At 38.5% G+C, this 21978-nt stretch overlaps 1 protein-coding gene across 5 annotated transcripts in view; it reads right to left on the reverse strand.

Moving 5' to 3' along the window:
• LOC131433108 (hemicentin-1) overlaps nt 1-21978 on the reverse strand; it is a 406910-nt gene that overhangs the window by 78626 nt on the left and 306306 nt on the right. For all 5 annotated transcript variants that reach the window (XM_058599958.1, XM_058599949.1, XM_058599927.1 and 2 more), the window contains 2 exons: nt 18608-18746; nt 401-700 (listed from right to left, as the gene is read on the reverse strand). In XM_058599958.1, coding sequence (XP_058455941.1) covers nt 401-700; nt 18608-18746 — 439 coding nt within the window. The remainder of the gene's footprint in view (nt 1-400; nt 701-18607; nt 18747-21978) is intronic.

Below are 21978 nucleotides of genomic sequence, written 5' to 3' on the forward strand. Positions count from 1 at the left end.
GAACCCACCAAAGACGGGATTTCGCAAATATCCCAAAACTATTAGAATAGAATTTGAGTTACAAAAAATTCGATAAAAACTTCAAAAACACTGAGAAAATTGTTTTGCTTAAACTTCAATGAGTAGATTAAAAATGAAGATGCGAGCATTCGGGATGGGATACGAAATTGAATAAAACAAATGTTGTAAACTCAATAGTAGTTTTCCATTCCCTGAAAATTTCAAGAAAACACGATAATCGGTTTAATTTCAAATCTGTGTGCGCCATTTCCATCGGATACTTTCTCCTTTAAGACGTAGTTTAGTTCAACACCATTCAATCCAACTCGGCCCGGATTGGTTCAAACGTTACTCTCTCTCTCTCTCTCTCTCTCATTCGCTTAGTGCCGGTGCTACTTACTTGCCGGTAAAATATGAATCAGACACGGCACCGTTTGCCGGCCGACACTGTTCATGGCCCAGCAGGCTAACGTGACCAGCTCCGAGTCGGACTGCGGCAGGTAGGTCATGGTGCTGATCAGGCCGTGCGAGCTGATGCGTGAATTCAGCACCGGTGACACGTTCCGGGTGTTGTTGTAGGTCCAACTGAACCGGACACCGTCCGGTGGGTCGGCTTCCACCTCACAGCGGACATGCAGCGAGTGCATGTTCAGCGAACCGACCGACGTCTGCTCCGAGCCTGGCTTGCAACGGGGGGCATCTGAAAAAAAAGAAACGAAACGGAACAACATCGTACGGATCAGAACCGATAGCAATGGAAACAAGTTCATAGTTTAGTGATTAGTGATTGTGGTACTCGGTGACCTAGTAGGCTTTGAAATCGACACCCGGATGAAGTGAAGTGAAAAACTTCCAACTCAACAGCTGAAAGGTAATCTAGTAGTCATTTTTTCCTGTTCAATCTGACCTGACGTCTGACGTTTTCGCCTAAAACCCCTAAAAGCTACCGTTAAAAATCACACAAAACCGAGCGATCTTAAAGCAAAGATGAGTGACCGCCCTTCCCCAAGCCGACCGCGCCACCACCGCCCGAGTCATCCGCAGGTATCAGGTGTTATTATCAGCGCTATATTAAAATCTACAAGAGCGTTATTATGCTCATTTTTTTCCAGCTTTTCCGGCGCCGGAAGTGAAGTGTCTCCCGGCGCTTCGCAATTCTGGCGTCTGTTCCCGTTAGGGTGGTCGCGGGCACCGACACACCCGACGAAAGAAAAGCTCTTATCGTGAATCAATTATGAAATATTCATTCTGTTTGCTGGCTGGGGTTTTTCTCTCATTCCGGACGCCCATTTTGCATTCCGAACAAAAAGAATAGATTCTGTACAGCTTTGCATTTGTTCCGAAATTCCGGTGGTGCCAATTGTTGCGACCGGTTGATGGGATCCGAAAAAGATTGCGGCAAATGTAAACGAATGAAATGAATGGACTCTGAATGAGTAAATTGCGGGGAATGAGGATCCTTCTTGTTTCCAGTAAATTGGATCCTAACAACAACAGCAACAGTAACAAAAAATAAAGCGAGTAGGGAAATGGTAACGAATGAAAACAATTCTTGATTGAAAACGAAACAAATGGAGAGTGGCTCTGGCAATGGGACGGCCGACGGTTAGCCGCCACCCGCCCCGGAGGGAATGTTTAACCTGAGTGTCCTTCTGTGCCACACCGAGAAAAGAAACCAGCGAATTGTCGGGTCCGTTTTGAAGAATGAAAAATGGAACGTAACGGGCGAAACGTGGCGGCTGCGACTGGAATTGGAACCGATACAGTTTGAAAGCAAAGCACTGAACAATTTTATTCCTATCTGAATTGCTAATTGCGACTTGTCGGTGGCTCCATCAAGTACCAATCGTGATTCGTGATCTTAAAGTATTATTTTTTAATTATCTTTACGTTTCGTTTTGGAGTTGACAATGCTTAGCAGTTTCAATTAAATTACTGCGCACTAGCGCAGTTTAACCGCTGGGAAGACTTTTTATGTTACATTCGATTTGAAAATATTCATCTATTTTAATATGTTTATCGCATTTGATACGATTCTTCTAAACATTGGCTTTGATAGAGATCGGAATTCCAAGTAAATTTCAATCAACTTTCATTCAACAAACTTGAACTTCACTTTTTAGTTTGCCAATTTTTTAATTGCTTTCCGTTCGTACTACGATTCAATTCTTTTACAGATTGTTGATTCTCATTTAGAAATTTCAATCCTTAAATAGTTCACGATAGTCACGAACCATTTCGGCACTCGTCGACTAAAGTAGAGTCGTTGCAGTCCCCCTTTTACAAGTCTGTTGCAGCCCCCTTTTGAAAAGAGCTTTGAGCAGTTCGACCAAGATCGGAGCGCTAGATTTCAAATGACGCCAGTTCATAGCACCATATAAATATGACGGGCGAAAATTTAATCGCAATTATCTCAGAATAACGTTTTTTTGAAAAACATCGTTTCGGTGACTTTTCAATCGATTGTTTTTAACTTTGTTTTAAATTGTTCGTATTCACATTTTTGTGTACCTGGACGATTCTTTTTTCATCCGAAATGGTTCGTTTACTTGCAATAATTTTTAATTGAGTGAGTAACGCCTCAAAAATCTGTTTTTTTTTTGTTAGAAAAATAATTGTTGATTCTTAGGGTTCATCTTGGAGAGTGTTCTCCACAGGTCTCTACAAAAACATGCTTCGTGGAAGTGACCACAAAACTATCAATATTTAATATTTTCTTTAATAATTTAACGTGGTTTATTTTCTCTTCGACCGAACCAACAAATTGTCTTATGTTGTTTTCGCTTGATGCCAAACCTAACCCAGTTTTCATCCTAACTGCCGTCAAACCGTTTATTTTAAGCTAGCTTCGAACCTAGTTTAAACGTTGTTGAACTGAAAATCGAGTCAGTTTCGAACCTGGATTTTGTATCAGGTTTGCTCAAATCCCCGTTGCTAAGTATGTCAGTTTCAGTTTTCTCGAGCGAAAACGACATTAGGCTTGCTAAAAATATAAAATAAATAAAACTCTTAGAAAAATTCTTAAACTTTTTCCACTTAACTTTGTACAGAACCTCTTAAGCGAAACACTACTCCGGAAATTTAAGTTGTCTATGCTTTAAAGAGAAATAATTGGTCATAACAGTGCGAACTGCCAATTATGCATCGAAATTTGTAAATAATTTGTTAAAAATAATTGAAACTTGTACTGAATTTGTTATTTGTTTAGACGAATTCCGCGCCAACTCAAGCAAATGTTGGTAACACCCTCTTAAACTTGAATGAAATTTTCTGGACATGTTAACTTTGTCACAAAAAGTCACTTTGATTTCCTAAAAAAAATCTAAAAGGGCTATAAAAAAATAAAATAAAAGGGCTACAATTTTTCACCAATTTTATTTTTCAAATAGTTGTCGATGAATGACAAATCCTGCAAAACAGTGTTGTACTAGTAATTTACACAAAGTCAGCCAAAACAAAAAAAAATATGCTGAAAACATTTCTCATTGAACCCCAAAACTAGAGAATATCAATTTACCATACCATTTTGGATTTTGATGAAATGATGATTTTTTTTTATTTTGATGAGTGATGAACACTTTTAAGGAAATAAAGAAACAGTTTTCGTTTGAAAATATATGTTTGTTCAGAAATGCTGAAACTTGCAACAAAATCAGAGATGGTGTAGTTTTCGCAGATCTATTTTTGATTTTGTTGATTATCATCTAAAAAATTCTAACCTGAAGTGATATTAAAGATTTCGTTTTTGTTAACTTTGGAATATTTAAATTTATATAGAGTCGCTGCATGTCCCCTTTCTAGACTAGTTCAACAAAGTACTACTACCCTTTCATCTAGAAGTAAGCGAAAAAATCGCGTCAAACCCATGCACGTGATGCGAAATAGCACCCAATTTATGACGACATTATGTGGAATGGAGAAAACAGTTTCCTCGAATTCTTCGTAGTGTTTGTAGACAATTCGTGGACCATTGAAAAACATAACGAGAAGTACTCTGAGCCAGAAAGCCGGTGGATGTTGTGAAATACGGTGATTGAAAATTGACGTTCTTTGATTGGTTAGTTTTGGCACATCTTTATTCGAGCGTAGTTTTCATTAGTGTATTATTGAAAAGAGACATGAAGCAACCCTAACTTACTACGGTCAAATCTTTTCTCATGCGTAGAACACTCCTAAAACGCATGAAAAATCTTCAGTGTATGATTCGATTAAGAGTTTTTACAGTATTTCCATTCGAAAATTTGTCTAATTTTGTGAAAATCACTAGAGTATGACACTTTTTTGTAGGATTTGTCATTTTTTTAAATACAAAAAAAGTAGCAAAATGTTTGCCCTTTTCAAGACATCAATCAAGATTAGTTGGAAAAACCATGTATGCCAAGTAGCTTTTTGTGACAAAGTCTACAAGTCCAGAAAGTTTTATTGAAATATACGAATACGATTTGACGAATTTCATAGTGGCAAATTACTAGCAGGTACATTCCACTTCGGGCAGTTTTTACCGGCCAATTTTCTTGCTAATTGTTGATTATCATCTAAAAAATTTTAGCTTGAAATGATATTAAAGATTTCCTTCTTGGTAACTTCGGAATCCTTCAATTTGGATAGAGTCGCTGCATGTCCCCTTTCTAGACTAGTTCAACAGAGTTCTACTACTCTTTCGTTTAGAAGTAAGCGAAAAGATCGCGTCAAACACATGCTAGTGGTTCGAAATAGTACAGCAAATAGTACGGTATTTCGACATTATGTGCAATAGAGCAAACATTTTCCCCGAATTCTTCGTAGCGTATGTGGACAGTTCGAGCCATTGAAAAACATAACGAGAAGTACTCCAGAGCCAGAGAGCCGGTCGATGTTTTTTCATTAGTTTTGGAACATCTACGTTTGAGCGCAATTTTGATTAGTGTATCATTGAAAAGAGACATGCAACAACCCTAACTAACTACAGACACGTCTTTTCTAATGCTGGGAACACGCCTAAAACGCTTAAAATTACGCATAAATTGAAAAATTCGTCTAAAAAAAGGAAAACATTGTTTTTGTCGTCAAATAACTTTAAAACTAATAAAATATCAAGATTTAGTATAATGAAAAAAAATTCTTTTGAGAAATCTCGACTTAGAAAACGTTTGAGATTTCCGAAATCGAAACTTTTTTTTGTGCCAAATTTTTTAGAGATGCATGAAATACCACATCTCAAAGTGTTATCTCAACAAAAAGAAAAAGTTTTTTCTAAGACTCGACTTCAATTTTTTTCCGAGATAACACTAGATCTAGACGTTTCGTGCATTTCTATGACGAAACAATAAAACCCCATAACTTTAAAAACTTTGTATAACATCACATAACTTTGAAAAAAAAAACTCATATAAAGAAACTTGAGTGTCGATAAAATTTTACGAACCATATCGAAGCTTCAATTCAATTAAGGAAACCGAAAGGTTATAAAATACGGACAGGTTAAAGAGAAAAAAAGGCGGGTAGGTAATGTCAGAGACATATTCGGATGATGTGAATACGAAAACTGACATGTTTTTCCACACTTCCTAATATCGATAATAGTTGGTCGTCAAATGGTGAGATAACTAAGTCCTCACAAGTCCCTATCTCATGCCTCCCCGAGCGTCTATGATGACATTTGGTCAATAGAACGGCGTCGACTGGGTGCTATCGCCTTCTGCGTTAGTAGCAGAATGAGAGGGTGCGAAATGGCTTGTAGGTTGAAGCCCATCCTAAAGTGCAGTGTTTATCATAGTATATTACAACATATAATTGTGTTGTTTATTACATCATGTATTATTATTATTATTTTTATTAGAAGAGCGTAACTTACACTGCGATATTACCTGTTATATTGTATCATAGCATATTATTTCATATATTATCGTCTAACACTATTTTATGTTATTATATACTATGTTGTATGGTATTATACTGCATTGCATTATATCATATTATATTGTATTATATTGTATTATATTTTATTATATTATATAATATTATATTATATTGTATTCTATTGTATTGTGTTATATTGTATTGCATTATGTTGTATTATATTATATTATATTATATTATAGGGTTTATTATTAGTAGTACTACGTACCTCCGCGCAAAATATAAATTTGTTTTCCTTATAAGTTATCATTTTTAAAGTAACTTTCAACTAAATGTCAAGGTCGTCACAAGCTGAGCTTCATGCCTACACGTGTGTCTGTGGTGACAAATGGTCGATGGAATGCGTTGATGGCAGAATGAGAGGATGAGAAATGACATATAAATTCAAGTAATATAATATCATAGCATATCGCAACATATCATTTTATGTATTCTATTAATTAATATATAATTCATTGTACTATATTATATTGTTTTTTATTGTTATTTTCATTATTATATTTATTGTTATTATTATTAATTTGTCATCAATAATAGTAACATATATTATTTTTATAGATGTGGATATTATTATTATTATTAGAAGAGAAATATTCTACTTCCTGCAGTATTGCCAAGATAAGAGCATAACTTACACTACATTAACTGTTATTTTATATCATTGTATTATATTATATTAAATTAAAATATATTATATTATGTTATGTTATATTATATTATTTTGTAATCTATTATATCATTTTATGTTATATTAATTTCATTACACTATGTTTCATTGTATTTATCAATATAAAACATTTTGCACGGAGGCGTAAAGGGGAGGGAGCATCAGGGCATCGGACGAATTGATGACTGGACGAGGGATTGTGGATAGCCAGCCCAAGTCACTTGAAGGAAACTTGTTTCCTTCTGAAGGTTTGAAATGAGTCTGACGCGCCCTTCTCAAACAAACCATCAGGCGGGTTCAAGCATGTATAGCGATATGCTTCATCCATGCACTGGATATTATGGTTGGAAGAGCATCTTTTATTCCCGCGGAATACGAGTAAGTGACTCTACTTACGTATCCGCCCAACCCTTTTTGTTCGCTTTTCGGTAACAGCTATAGTAAGAAGGTGAGTGGATGAGTCATATCGGGGCTACTGTAAGTCTACCCGCATCCACTGGCAAGTCCTTGAACTGATGGTGGCTTCACTTCACATCACATCACATCACATCACTTCCTAATATCGATAATAGTATATAATAATAGTTGACCGATTGTGTGAATTCTGCAATTTTTCAATGTTTCACTTGCAGAATAGTAACAATCCAGATATAAGGCGAAACACACGAGAGTAAAAAGTTACAGGGTTGTATAGGGGACGAGTGCAAAGTGCATTTAAACTTGAAATATCCACGACAAATCGACCCTTCTGAGGGCTACGCATGTTAACAAAGGAGCTACAAATAAAACCCACAATCAGCAGCTTTGAATAATTTTCTAATGGCAAATTACTAGCAGATACATTCCACTACGGACAGTTTTTACCGGCCAATTTTCTTGCTAATTTTTGATTATCATCTAAAAAATTCTAAACTGAAATGATGTTAAAGATTTCGTTCTTGGTAACTTTGGAAATCCTTCAATTTGGATAGAGTCGCTGTATGTCCCCTTTCTCTGTAACTTTCTAAACTAGTTCAACAGAGTTCTACTACTCTTTCGTCTAGAATTAAGCGAAAAATCCCATGCTAGTGGTACGAAATAGTACCCAATTAGTGACGCTTTGACATTTTGTGGTATGGAGCAAACATTTTCCTCGAATTCTTTGTAGCGTTTGAAGACATTTCGAACCTTTGAAAATATAACGAGAAATACTCTGCTCCCGAGAGCCGGTCGATGTTGTGAAATACGGATATTAAAATTTTTCAAGAAAAATACATTGTGTGTATTAGTTTGAAAGCGTTTTAGTTACTTCACAATAAGCAAGTGATGTCAGATACTTTTTGTTCACTGCATCGGCATTAATTGAGAGGGAATCATTCGTATTCACGTCAATCCGCTCATTTCTCTGACATTACTCATCCGGCTTTTTATGGAATGGGTAGGATCTAACCCTTTGTAAAAATCGGTTTCTTTCCTCCTTTGTATTTTCTTATTTCATACAGCGAAGAGACAATAGCTCGACAAAGTTTCTGCAGGATATCAACTTTATGGAACTTGAATCGAGATTCAATGTAAGTGATACGAACTGTTTCCTTCGATTTTTTTGACTACAAACATTAAACGCATTTCCTACTCGAACCTACTAAATCAATTTTGTTCAAGTTTCTATTTCATAAGAATCATTAGTATACTGTTCTCTAAATGTTTCTCGTCTGAAATTCTTTGAAAATGTCTTCTGGCTGTGCCCAGTGATAAAATGGGTGTATCTAAAAACCAAACGTAATTATTGAAATAACAGTTCGTAATTGAAGTTTAATAACCGATTTTCATACGAGAAGAGGGTGAAAATATTTCTTTTCATAAAGGTAAAAATCAGTGATCGAAATGTCGGAGGTGACGGCCTTCCGCATGCAAACTTGTAAACTTGTCTTTGCCTTAGTTGGGTCCAAATTAGTGGCAGCGACGTCGGACAGCACACGAACAAAAACGATTCAAACAATCGCAAAAAAAAATTCTCGTCAATTGTTAGGAAATACTTGTTAGAAATAATACAGAATTAGTCCTGAGAGTACACGATCCCAGTCACGAATGAAATCTTTGTTCGGCTTTTTCTCGAAACAACTTTTTTTTCTGTTCAAACTGGATGTCACTCGTATTCCTAAACTATTGCACATAACAACATGAACCAAACGGCATTTTACTCGTTAGATATCTCTCTATGGTCAGAAATACACCCAAAAAAAGAGCAAAAAAAGGGTCAAATATCATTTTGTGCTTTTTTTTGTCTCGGTGGAACTGTTTTAATTCTAGTTCCGACCATAGTCAATTCGATACGGAGTTAGCATTTTGCTTTACGATAATTGGTTTCCAAGAAATGATGACACACCCTCCAACAAATCGAACGAGTTTGAGCAGCTGTTTTCAGAGCCGCCATATTGAAAAAAAAATAATGCTTTTTTTTCGAAGTTTAAATTGTAACAAGTATAAATTTTGCCGATGCCAGTATTGCTCGAAGCGGTTTCTTAATGTGTAACGAAAAATGAAGTTCAGCTAAAAATTAGTTAAATCTTCTCTGTTACGAAGCTAAATTACTATGCTGATAAAAGCCTTGCGTCGTTTCGAAGAGCTTTCATTAAATTTTGCCCAGACGACAAAATGCGTCGTCGTTCGTCTGCTGTTGCGCTCAAGCCCGAAAGGATGGGGCCGGAATTTGGGAAAATTTTAATAAATTGATTGTCTCTCTCGACCTCCCCGCCTCCCTTCGTTTGACCTAGCGCACGCTATGTGGGGAAATCATTCGACCCGCCCGGCATGCTATGATTTGAATCGTGCGATGAATAATATTTCGCTATGTCTCAAGTAGGCGTCCGTCAACAGGGTTTTTTGGAAGAATATCGAAGCAAGCTAGCTCAAACATGAAACATGTTCGAAATTATCTCGAACAGAACGCGAACGGCTGTCCACCGGAAAGAAAAACCGCTCCGGACTTTACAAGGTTCTGAATATTATTTTCATTCTTGTAGCGGAAAAGAAACCATTCGCGTTCCGGCCATCTTTTTAGTTTCCGACTAATTTCCCGCGCTGGCTTTTATTGTTATTCCATTGAGCAGGAGCAGGTTAAGAACGTGAGCAGAAAAGTGGCTACCGCTTCCGGCGAAAACATTGCAGCTTACCTGAACTTGAACAAGTTCAGTCTAATCACCGATCAGGAAGCAGCACCGGTTGTAAAAAAAAAAAAAAAAGGATAAACCACAGAAAGTAGAATGAATGTTCCGACAAGAACAGACACACTCTAGGGGGGAGGCATTTGCTTCACGTTTCGCACCAAATTTTCCGGAAATCGCCTGTAGCACCTTGAAGTGTCGGATAGCAGCGTAGGCGATTTTCCTGAAATGAATCAAACAGTGTCGTAGCCAGGAACGGATGTAGGAGAGGGGTTCGTAACAACTTCGGATCAGTTGAAAACTTATAGAAGTTTATCGGTGTTTGACGATAAAGTTTATTCCCGTGAATGCCACCGTAGTCTGATCACAAACACACCCCAGATCATTTGGAAAAACATCCACCAAGTCGGATGTTCAAACTGTCTAGAAGAGTGGGAAACGACGTGGAAATGAAATGGCTCGCGGTGGGGATGTGGGAGGTGAAGAAAAATTGATTGTCTCGTCACATAATCAACTGTGCGGAAATTCGATTCAATTTGAAACGAGCTGCTATGGCAGCAGGCCCCAATCGACGAAACTGCGGCCAGACGAAGAAGGACGAATTTTATTTTTATTCTATAATGAAGCAAAGCACCGTGGTACGACGGTGGGTGGTGGCAACGGAAAGTAACGACAACCACTGAAATGAGCTGCAATATAGATGTTATTTTTCGCTCCACTCACCAGACGTAAACCCACGGTTATGCAACTCCGAGCAAATGTGTAATCGATTGGCTGCCAAACATTTCATTTTAGTAATTTGTAGCAATTTCGAACATGTGAATTTCGTGGGAAACCGATCCAGGCAAACGATACGGACAATTTGGCACCGGGTAACGAATCGTAGCAGGCTGTTATTGCCGCCTGATCGAGACAGATGACGTTTCAAAAAAAAAAACGCACGCTGCTACGTTTGTTAGGCAATTGCCGAAACGGTTCGAATGAGAAACTTGCTGAGTTTGCAAAAATCACTCCTCTCTAACTTTGCCCAATGAATCTAAAACTTACGCTTTAAAAGCTTCTGATTCGACGATTTTGATGGCCAACATCCATCAAGAAATCAATCCTCAAGTGAGCAACCACAGCAGCAGCAGGCTTTTGCTGGCTACTCAGAACGAATTGTCAATCACTCAGACTGGAAGAAATTCCGATTTCCTGTCAGCAACAGCAGCCGAGAGCCTTAGGTTGGGTTACTGACCCGACACAACTGAAGCAAAAATACTATATGGGCAAACCATGCCATGGTAATTAAAACCACTCAAAGCAAACGTTGATTGAAGTTGCTTCGGAAGACGACTGGAGAATAAGCCAGTGTTGCCAGGTGTATTTGAATATAAATCTTACGATTTCAAACAAACAAACTAAACAAATTTCTCGGTAGAAGTTTAAAACTTGAACACTGAAATTCAGCTTTAGGATCCAAGAATAATTTTTTTTCATTTCCAGAATCCAAATATAAAGTTCAGTTCCTTGTCCAGAATCCATAGTCCAGAAGCGAGTTCCAGAACTTTGGGACTGAAACCGAATTTCAGAACTTGATTTCAAACCTAGGTCTACATATTGGTACCAAATTTCGAAAATCAATTTTGGTCTGAATTATGGAACCTAAATTCACGTTCAGACCAGAATTCAGTTCCAAAATTCATGTCCGGAATTATGATTCAGAATTCAGTTTCAGAAACTGAGTTCCTAACATGGAACTAGGGAACTTCAAACCTAAATCCAGGATGAGAATTCAGTTCCAAAAATTTAGGTGTATTTCCAGAATTCAGTTCAAAAATGAATACCAAAATTTCAGCTGCAGCCCTAGAATCTGATTTCAAAACTCAGTTCCAAAATTCTAACAAACCAGAAACTAGATTTTGGAGTTTTTGGTATGTACAAAAAAAGCACATATTTTATTTCAGCTTTCTTCACGTTTCGCCTTCGGCTTATCAGTGCTCGAAGCAGTTCAAATTGAACTGCCATCTCCGCCTAACATTTATGTAACGACTTTTTTGGAAAATTGCACCGCGATGCAATATCCTTTCTGATGGTTAGAACGAAAACCAGTGACGACTGAATACTGGTCGCCGCTTCATTTTATTCGTATTCATGTTATCCTGTTAAGTCTCTGACACTACCCACCCGTCTTTTGTCGTGAATACGACTTACTTTACTATGGGGCGACTTTTCAAAATTAGCCATATGGAAGAATGAGCAGAACTTAATCGTGAATATCACGACTAGTATTAATGGCAGCAACATAATTCCTTCAAATATGATCAGGAATTCAGCATAATATTTCGAACAGTATTAGATAACCAAGAACAACTCAAAAATTAAGTTTTCTCGAAATTTTAAATCAACACGGAAAACTATTTACTTTTGTTTCGGTTTTTCGCGCAAGGACGACGATTTTGAGGTAGTCAGGCACATATCTTCAACTGAACGTTACAAAAGGGGAACCGTGGTCGAAAATCGATCATTTCTTCTTGTGCGTTGGATGGAAGCAGACGTTGGGGCGAGAAGACGCATCCAAACAGCGGCACCGGAGAGCGCACCTTCTGCTTGGTTGAAAACCTCAAACGCTCAGGGCGTAGTTATCATTAGCCTTCCGGTCGTCAAGGCGAGAAGACGCATTAAACCAGTTTCGCATCATTTGGCACTGCGAGCGGATGTGTTGCGGTTTATTCGCAAAGGTAGTTTCAATTCAAGCAAGAATGATTGCATCAACTGCTGGTCGTTTGCATTGGAGATAAAGAAAACGAGAAACGAAAAGTGGACAACATTATATGAATTCAGCCGTTCTAGTGGCTCTAAATGTTATCTAAAGAACTATTAAATCGTTCGAAAAATATGTTCCGCACTGTGCTAAATATTGTAGAGAATTTCTCAATTTGGTCCTTTTAAAAGGCAGAAAATTCTTTCAATGAAATATGCAAATCCGAAATGAGATAATCAACGTCAAAAATCGTTTAAAATTCTAGTAGTGAAAAGGGGGAAAGTTTCGCAATTCACACAATCGAGCAACTATCAATTCGAATTCGAAAGTATAAAGAAATCGTGTCAGTTTTATTCGTATTGACGATTTTTTTTATTACGATCAACCCGCTATATATTAATAATTGGATGCTTTGAAGTGTCCGATCCAGAATTGAGTTACATAGTTCAATTTCGGACAGCAGATCCAGGTTCAGAATCCAGGTCCAGAAACCCATCGCCAAAATTAGTAGCAAATTGAGTTCCCGAATCCAGGTTCATATTTCAATCCCAGAATCAGAATCCTGCATGCCTGTTTTGAACTCGATCGATTCCAGCTTTCAGCTACAGAATCCACGCACAGAACTCAGTTCCTGAATTCATCGCCAAAATGCAGTGTCTGAATCTAGTTCCAGAATACAGGACTAGACTAGTATTTTTCAGTTTTAAAATTGAATTCCGGAATCCAGGTCCAGATTATGTTGCATAATTCAGGATCAAAATCCTGATCCTGAATTCAATTCCAAAATCAAGTGCCGAAATGAGATTCAGAATCTAGGTTCATATTTCAGTTCCAGAATCCGGATACAGAATTCGATTCCGGAATGCAAATCCAGAACTCGATTTCATATTTCAGTTCAAGAATTCATATCCAAAGTTCCAGTCCAGTTCCAGAATCCAAGGTCCAAAATTCAACTACGGAGTTTAGATCCAGAATCCGGTTTCTGAATTCAACTTCAGAAATCAGATCCAAGTTCTTTTTTCTGATTTAGAATACAGTCCCAGAATCCCACTCCAAAAATCAGCTCCACATTGAGTTCTAGAATCTAGGTTCATGTTCAATCCTAAAATTATGCTCCTGGATGCAGGTTTAGAACTCGATTCCAACTACAGAATCCAAGCACAAAACTCAGTTTCTGAAATCAGCACCAAAATTCCAGATTAAGAATTCACTTCCAGGAAACGGGTTCAGAATTTAGATCAAAAATTGTTTTCCACGAACCAGTACCAGAATTTAGGCCTAGAATTCAGTTTTGAAATTAGATTCCGGAATCCAGGTCCTGAACTCAATTCCAGAACTTAGTACCAAAAAAGAGTTCCAGAATCCGGAGTGCGAGTCCAGAACTCGATTTCAATTGCAGAATACAGGTCCAGTTTTTATGTTCAGAATGAAAGTTAGAATTCCAGAACCTGACCTTCTGTTTCAACAGTCAACAGTCAACGCAGCCGATTCATAGCGTGCAGACCCATTTTCGGGACTCGAAATTACAACTGGCTTGTGAGACCAGCGCCCTATTTTTTATTTTTTTCCAGTTGTAGAAATAGTAAACGTGCCAGAGAAATAACCTGTTAAAATTTCGCTCGCGCATCGCGAAAATCCGACCTACTCGCATGCCAAGTTAGCGAAATTTATGTTGAGTGTGGTAAAATTATAACCAAACGCGAAAAAAAAGTATTCGGTGAACATTTGTCGACAATCAGAAAAACTGAAACTGGGGGGAAATCGAAAACTGCGGAACCCCCAACTCCCCAACATCACGTCCGAGATATCCCTAACACCAGAGCTTAAAATTGTCACACATTCTCAATGAAAGAAACCATTTCAGCAGTCTCATTTTCAATGTTTTACTGTCTCAATCGCAAATGACCGACACCAGAACAAACGAAGAGAGACGAAGCATTTTAGTTTCTCATCGAAAAAATGAGAAAGCATAATTGCCAACGTCACTCTTTCCTCTATGACAAGACGAAACCAAACTAACGTCTTCAGGTAGCAACAGCAGAATTGAAATTTTCATTCTTGCATCGGTGTATGAAAATATGTGAGGCTTGCTATAAAAAGTGACTAAAATATGGCAAATCGAAGTAATTACATCCCAGAACTTCTTTGGAAACCAAAACTACTACAAATTCGAGCACCAACAGTTAAAACTTATTGTGAAACCTTTTTCTGTCGTTTTCAATTCTCACAGCTTTGGTTGAATATCGACACTGAATACTATAGGATTTTCACTGAAAACTGCAAATGACTGAAAGGGCAAATGAAAGAAAAAACACAATTTTGAAACTACTTTCCCGTTTATGTCATGGACTGGACATGGATTTCGTTCTTATAGTTTGCAAGCGAAACTGAGAGTGACAACAATTTCTTGTCATTTTCGTTTATTTTTCAGTCAATGAAAATGACTTTTATTAGCTCTGCCTAACACACTAGAAGCGTCGTCTACAAACGATTATTAGCATCGAGCAAAAATAAAAACGAGTATAAGGTTGCGACCACAAGTTGTAAAGATTAGTAAAACATGCCGACCAGAGTACGAGCTGTTCATAAAAATGGTGACGATGTTTTAATTGAGCCATGAGACTGGATGATACGGATTTTGAACAACTTCCCGGACAGAGATATAAACAAGATTTTTGAACACACTAAGCAGCTGAAATGTCTTGAAAACTGTTATCCTTTCGCCAATAACAAAACTTTTTTGTTCTGATTTGGTTGGATTTGGGATCTTGCCTTTTAGAAAAAACACAATGTTCAGGTGATGCCAAACGATATGAGTTCTATCAACAAATATATGCTGGGCCATCGTAACATGGAAAGAAATTGTGACGAAATTAGACGGAGCCTTACGTCGTGATGAGAAGCTTCTACCAACTGGCCTTCTGCGTGTCCTCATTTGGATTGGATTCTGGAACTGAATTCAGAACCTGGATTCGGGCCCACCTGAATTCTGAACATCATTTAAGGTTCAGAACGTAGTTTTAGAATTCAATTTCAAAATTTAGTTCCGGAATGCTAGTTCAAAATTTAAAACCGTGACTCAAATACTGAAAACCTTAATTCTAGATTTCTAGATTCTGGTACTAGATTTTTAGAAATGGCTTCTTGACTAAATTTTAGAACAGTGCACTTCAGTTCCAGAGTTCTGATTCTGAAGTTTAATTTGAGATTTTCGGAATAGAATTTATTATCTGCATTCTGAATCAAAATTTTAGGTCTGAGCTCTGAACCAAAATTATGAAACTGATTTTTGAACTATAATTTAGTTTTCGAATTCAGTTTCAGACTTCAGAACCTGCCTGTTGGAATTGCATTCGGAAATTTAATTCAGGTTCGGAATCCAAGGACAGCACCTTACAGTTCTAGGATTTGGAACTTTGATTCTGAAAATGAGTTCAGTTCCAGAATTCTCGAAATAAATTCACAAACAAAATTATTGGATTCTGAACCATTAAGTTTTTTAATTCAGTTCTTGTTTCTGAATGTTAGAATTCAGGTACTGGTTAAGATAAATACATGGTGACAGAAAGTACTCAATAGTTGTGAACATCGGGTCAAATTCACGTCGGATCAAATTTACGTCCGTTGACATAAACCATTCTTGCTAAGATTCTACAAGATATTTAATTGGATTGCAATGAGGACTGCACGTTGGCCAGTCAAGTAGAGGAATGTTTTTTTTTCAGCAAACCCAGCCATGGATTTCCAGGAGACGTGAATAGATGCATTATCCTGCTGAAATACGATGTCTTCATTCACATCGTGCACAATCAAAACATCTTCCAGTACCACATACACAGATAAAAATATTTTGTGAATTTACATCTATTTTCATGCACATATTTGGAGCAGGTAATTAAACATAAAATTACTTTACAATTCTGTACGTTTCAATACAAATTAATTGTACAATAAACGGTAATTGAAAGATACAGTTATATTAATTGAAAATTCAATGCAATTCAATTTAATTTTGCATCGATGAAGGTTTTCAATAAAAATTTCGATTCAACCCATGTCTATTTCATGTTACTATTGATTTACATCTCGTGTAAATTTCATTATTTCTTTCTGTGTACATTTCGAAATTCATTCGGGTTGAGATGAAACAAATCGAAAGTTTTGCATGATAGGAAAAAGCACCTCGAACTATTAAACTTCCACCACCAAAGATTCGCTTCGATCTCACGACGCTTGTTGTTTTGAATCATGCCAGTAGCAATTGTAACAGTCCGGTCCGTCCAAATTAAACTTTTTCTCATCAGAAAATACGACACTACGCCATTCTACGCCTTCCACTCCATGTACTTACGGGCGAACCTCTGTCGAGTCGAGTGAGATATAGATTGGGCTTTTCCCTGCAGTTTCTTCCAGTTAATGTCCGGCAATTTTTTTTTTCAAAATCCGAGCAGTTTGTGAAGGGGTCACTTGAACATTCAGGGTTTGTTTTATTTGGAAGCTGGACAGTCGATTCATTGTGGCTTCGTGTTTGAATTGGCTTTTTAGCCTCAAGGAAACTTTGGTACGAGCTGCGTCAGTCGGGCACCCTTAGTCGTACCTGAAATTTCAACATTTATCAGCAATCCATGGAAATTATACTCAGCTCTATTAGGTTCTAATTTTGTTGATTGTAAGTTGTTCAAAGGATATGCTCTAGAAATACAACTGACAACTACGGTAATTCCATGAAAACACTACTTTTCAAGCTCCTCGGCTAAACAAATGTCTAGAATTAGAACTCTATTTAAATGTTTACATCCGCTGCTACCGGTTCGGTACATGTTTGCATGCGATTCAAATCGCTCTCATGAAAGTGGTTATGTACAGCAACACTTCGACAAAGAGTATGCCAATTAAATACATGTTTAACATATTTTTCGAAACATTTAAACAATTCATAGTACTCGGCTTAACGTATGTCTATCATTGTATCTGGGCGCTGTTTCACATACATGGTAATGGTAACTAAGTGGCAAAACCACTTTCCCCGATAGAAGTTACGGGTTCGAGTCCTATTTCAGCGGCGATTTTTTCGCTAATATTCATTTCTGCTTTACATTTCGTTAGTGCTTTTCCAATCTGTTCATACATTGGCAAACAAAATAAATCGATTTCCAACTTTTCCAGTGCGTTTATGATTTGAATAAATTCAATCCTGAGTTAAGTTACAAAACAATGAAATACCACGAATCAAAAGTTTTTCTCGATAATGCTATGACCTATTCGTAAGAATCTGTTGAAACGTTTGTAAATATGCTTGTTGATTTGAGCAATATGCTTCAAAGTTTCCGGGAATTCTGCAACACTGGCGACCCTGCACGGAATGCTAAACCGATGAAAGACGTAATATTCTTGATATGCCAGGATCACACAAGCAGCAAACACACAGAAAGCGGGGGCAGCAGCAATGTGCGGTAGGGTAAGGAGCTTCCGACGTTGCTCCATTTCCGTTCGGTTGTTTTGTCATTGAAAAGGCAATACGTGTTTGCTACGTTCGATCCTTCGGAGCACAAAGCCAGTTTAAACTGTACCTACAAATGTGCAACTGGGTTTTCTATTGCAGTGCCGAAGTGCGCTGAGTGTGTGTGTGTGTGTGGTGTTTCGCTTCCTGGATTCTCTCCATTGTTGTCGGCGATGTTGTTGCTGTTTTGACTCGACTCGAGGGTCCTTCTACTGGGGCACACTTGTGATTGTGTTTGGTGCACAAAGCCGTCTCGTACTGTACTCTCGGTTATCGATGGCTGACAAGTGCTTGCTGCTGATTTTTTCTCTTTCTCTATCTCTCTCCTTGCATGTTATTGGCACAGCAATCATTTCCTTCACTTTGAATAATGCCGTTCGGCAGAGGCAGTGGCAGTCACGACGACGATGGGTGACAGAGGTCGCCACACCCGAGACACAGCTTGTTGATAACGAGAAGATTACCGATAGCATCGTTTCGTGTGGGTTTTATGTGTTAGCGATAGATGAAAGGATGAAAGCCACAGGAAAGATGACGTCCTCCCTCTTTCGCCGGATGTTCGATTTGTTCCCTTTTACGAAGAGTGGTAAACAGACTCCGTTTTCTTCTATCGGTGAAAAAAAAAGGCAAAATTAAAACAGAAACATTACACTTACACTGTATCTTCAGTGTGATGGATGAGCTGCGGGTTTCTCCCTCGGTATTGGATGCTGCACACGCATACGAACCGGCACTTTCCCGTTCCAGCTGGGTCAGGTGCAAAGTTTCACCGCTCTCGCCGGACATTTGCATGTTCTGGAAAGAAGAAAATAGGGTTAGATTGATGCATTCATTCGTATTAATTAAAATTAAACAATTTTTATCAATTCTAAAGTGAACATAGATTTACATTATCCTTTATGATTTAGGTAGTTTTCCCCCGTGGCAAATTTTCCCCTTTTGCTAAAGAAATAAGTCGGTTAGAGCCCAATCTCATTCGTGCAACATCGCTCATGTCTAATTAGTTCTATTACCAACAGCTCGTAAATCATATTCTTGAACGGTTCCTTACCGGAACTGGGTCAGTCCTACACGCATTGCGCATACCTCCCCGTTGAGGATAATCAGTACGGATGTGTTCCGAAACGACCAACCTCCAGCCAACCCACCACCACCAAATGATTTTATCCATCATTCAGACTAACGAACAAATAAAGAAGTTGTGGATGTTCTTCAGCAATCCTCGTCAGGAGACTGAATAAAATGGGAACTGGTGAACGGCGTCTCGGTAATATGAATAATAATGCTCCCTCGTGATTTATATTCATCACTATTCGGAGGTCATCACTCACGTGGTCGGTCCAGTGTCTGGGGCTAAGGACTTTTTCCGGTTCGGTCTCACGCGGTTAGCTTTCTGGAGATGTTTTTCCTATATTCTAACATAAGTGGTGAGGATTTTATTTGGATTTCGTCCAGGCGCGTAGCCAGAGAAAATTTGGGGGGGGGGGGGGGGGTTTAGAACATGGTGATAAATCAACACATGTACAATTAATATCACAATGTTTCCCATGGGTTATAATTTTTTGTTTCGGGGGGGGGGGGGGGGTTTGAACCCCTAAACCCCCCCCCCCCTGTGTACGCGCCTGATTTCGTCGCTTGAACGAAACTGCTGCGCAAAATTATTCATAGTCGGATTCGAATAGAAGAACGATCCACTCAGGGAAGCAATCATTAGCCTTTATTCTTTTTATTGTACTTCAATGACATTTTGAATTACCGCAACCGATCTTGTGACAAATTTTACGTTCGAAAACATTGTACAAAACCATCGGTTTTCGGAACGCTCGGATTACGTTTTATCTCTATCGTTCGGTTCCATTGCGGATAAATCGGTGAACTCGGTCACCGTGGGACGAAGATTGAGAACCATCAATTAACCTGAAAAGCACCCGAAAAAAATAGTCCAGCGGAAAGAAAAACCACTCCAGAACGGCACTTGTGACAGTAGTTATTTTTTTGGTTTTCTGTTTCGCCGTCATTTGAAATCCGAACTATTGCAGCCAAACCGGTTCGCAGCAACCCGAACAGACAACATTCACATTCCGCATTCTAGAGCCCTAGACGACGCGGCTATAATCTGCAATAATGAGCAGATTCCCGAGAAGATCCGAGCGATAATTAATGACATTAGTCGATCCACGAACCGCAGCAAAAAAAAAATGACTTCGCCCGGAAGAAAATCCGGAAAATTCACGCAAAGATCTTGCAACGTGAAACCAACCGTAACCGATGAAAAGGCAGAGTGGATACCGACGAGATTAGAACGGTGCTCTTCGACTGAGGCTGTCGAAATCGAGATGGGAAATTAATTAGCTTTATCAGAATACGCACCGGGCTGTGACTCCGATTCGACAAAAGCCGTGTGTCTTGTCTTAGCGGGAAACGGGTGACTGGGCGTCAATTTCTTCGATCTCGTCGAGAGAAAGAGAACGAAAACATTGCGATTGCGATCGAACCGGAACGGAAGGAAAGCGGAAACTTTTCCGATGTTCGAGAGTAAAAAAAATAGACGATGCACCAACCCGCGCTTATCGTTTTCGGTTTCGAAACCGATCCGGAATTCGATGCACGTCGTCCTTGGCTTGAATGCGCGCCCCCAGGGTTGCGTCGTCGTCGTCGTTTTGTTTTCCAGTGATAGCTCACGATGATGGAGAAGCTCCGGTTGATGAATGGAAAACTTTGCTGGTGTGCTTTGTTTTACTTTGAAATTAATTAATTTAGGGGTGATTGTGGCTGCCGTAGATCGACTCCCGGAGATTACATCGTCATTGTTCCGAAGGACGGAGAAAGAAGGTGTGTGTAGGGGCGGTAGTTTCAGACCGTTAAAACATGAGCATGAATTAGGACAAAGTTTTAAACATGACTTTTGTTCCTTCTCCATAAATTCTATTAAGAAGCTTTCCGGCACTCTTTATTCCTTGTCAAGCCGATTTAGGTTCCAAGTTTATTCCTGCATACTTCTAAACTTTTTTACATATGCATTTTTGTTCTTTTTTTGTTGCTTTGGCATTTTGATACTTGCCACTTTTACTAGTGCGTTCGCTCACTGTTGACCAATAACGAGAACGTGTTGACGGTTCTGAACAGTGTTTGGCCATGTTGAAACCTGACAACCCGGAATTTTCGCGTCGATATATGACAATGGATGAAACAAGGATTCATTTCGGAATCAAAACGATCGTCATCTGAGTGGACAGCAACTGGTGAGCCTTGTCCAAATCGGAACAATCGGCTGAAATTGCAAAGAAATGAGCGCATATGTTTCATCAAGACAACGCACCGTGTCGCAAATCAATCGAAACAAAGGCAAAACTACATGAATCTAACTTCGAATTGTTCCCACATCCACCGTATTCGCCAGATTTGGCTCCCAGCGACTATCGGCTGTTCGCAGACCTAAAAAAATGCTCACCGGTAAGAAATTTCGTGCGAATGAAGAATTGAGGCCTATTTTGAGGCAAAACGTAAATCGTTTTATAAAAGTGGTATTGAAACGTTAGAGCGACGCTGGAATGATTGTTTTACTCTTGATGGAGAAAACGTTGATAAATAAAGTTAATTTTGAACCAAAAAAACACGTGTTCTCTTTGTTAGGCCCGGGACTTTTCAGTCCATATGTTATTCTTGGAAATTTGAATTTTTCCTTTGCCGAACCGTAATCGGGTTTTGAAATGCGTAAACGGTTACTGTTCCGTTCTACGCGGATGATTTCAGAACAGAAAAATAGTGTTTAAAGCAAATTTTCCCGAAGAAACTGAAACGGCAACTCAAAATTATAAAACTAGTCGAAATAATCAAAATTTGAAAAGGTTTCAAGTGAATTTCACGAACTTGCTTGCGCGCTTCTGTTTTGTATGGTGGTGTATGGTGAGAAATGCACAGTGAGTTCGGTGGCGTTATATCGTTATATCGAAAAACTTGGATTCAGTGGATTTTTATTAAACTGGCTTCAATCATATCTTATTGGTCGGGAAATGTCAGTGAAAAT

This window comes from Malaya genurostris, chromosome 1 (genome assembly GCF_030247185.1).
Source record: "Malaya genurostris strain Urasoe2022 chromosome 1, Malgen_1.1, whole genome shotgun sequence".
Lineage (NCBI taxonomy): Eukaryota > Metazoa > Arthropoda > Insecta > Diptera > Culicidae > Malaya > Malaya genurostris.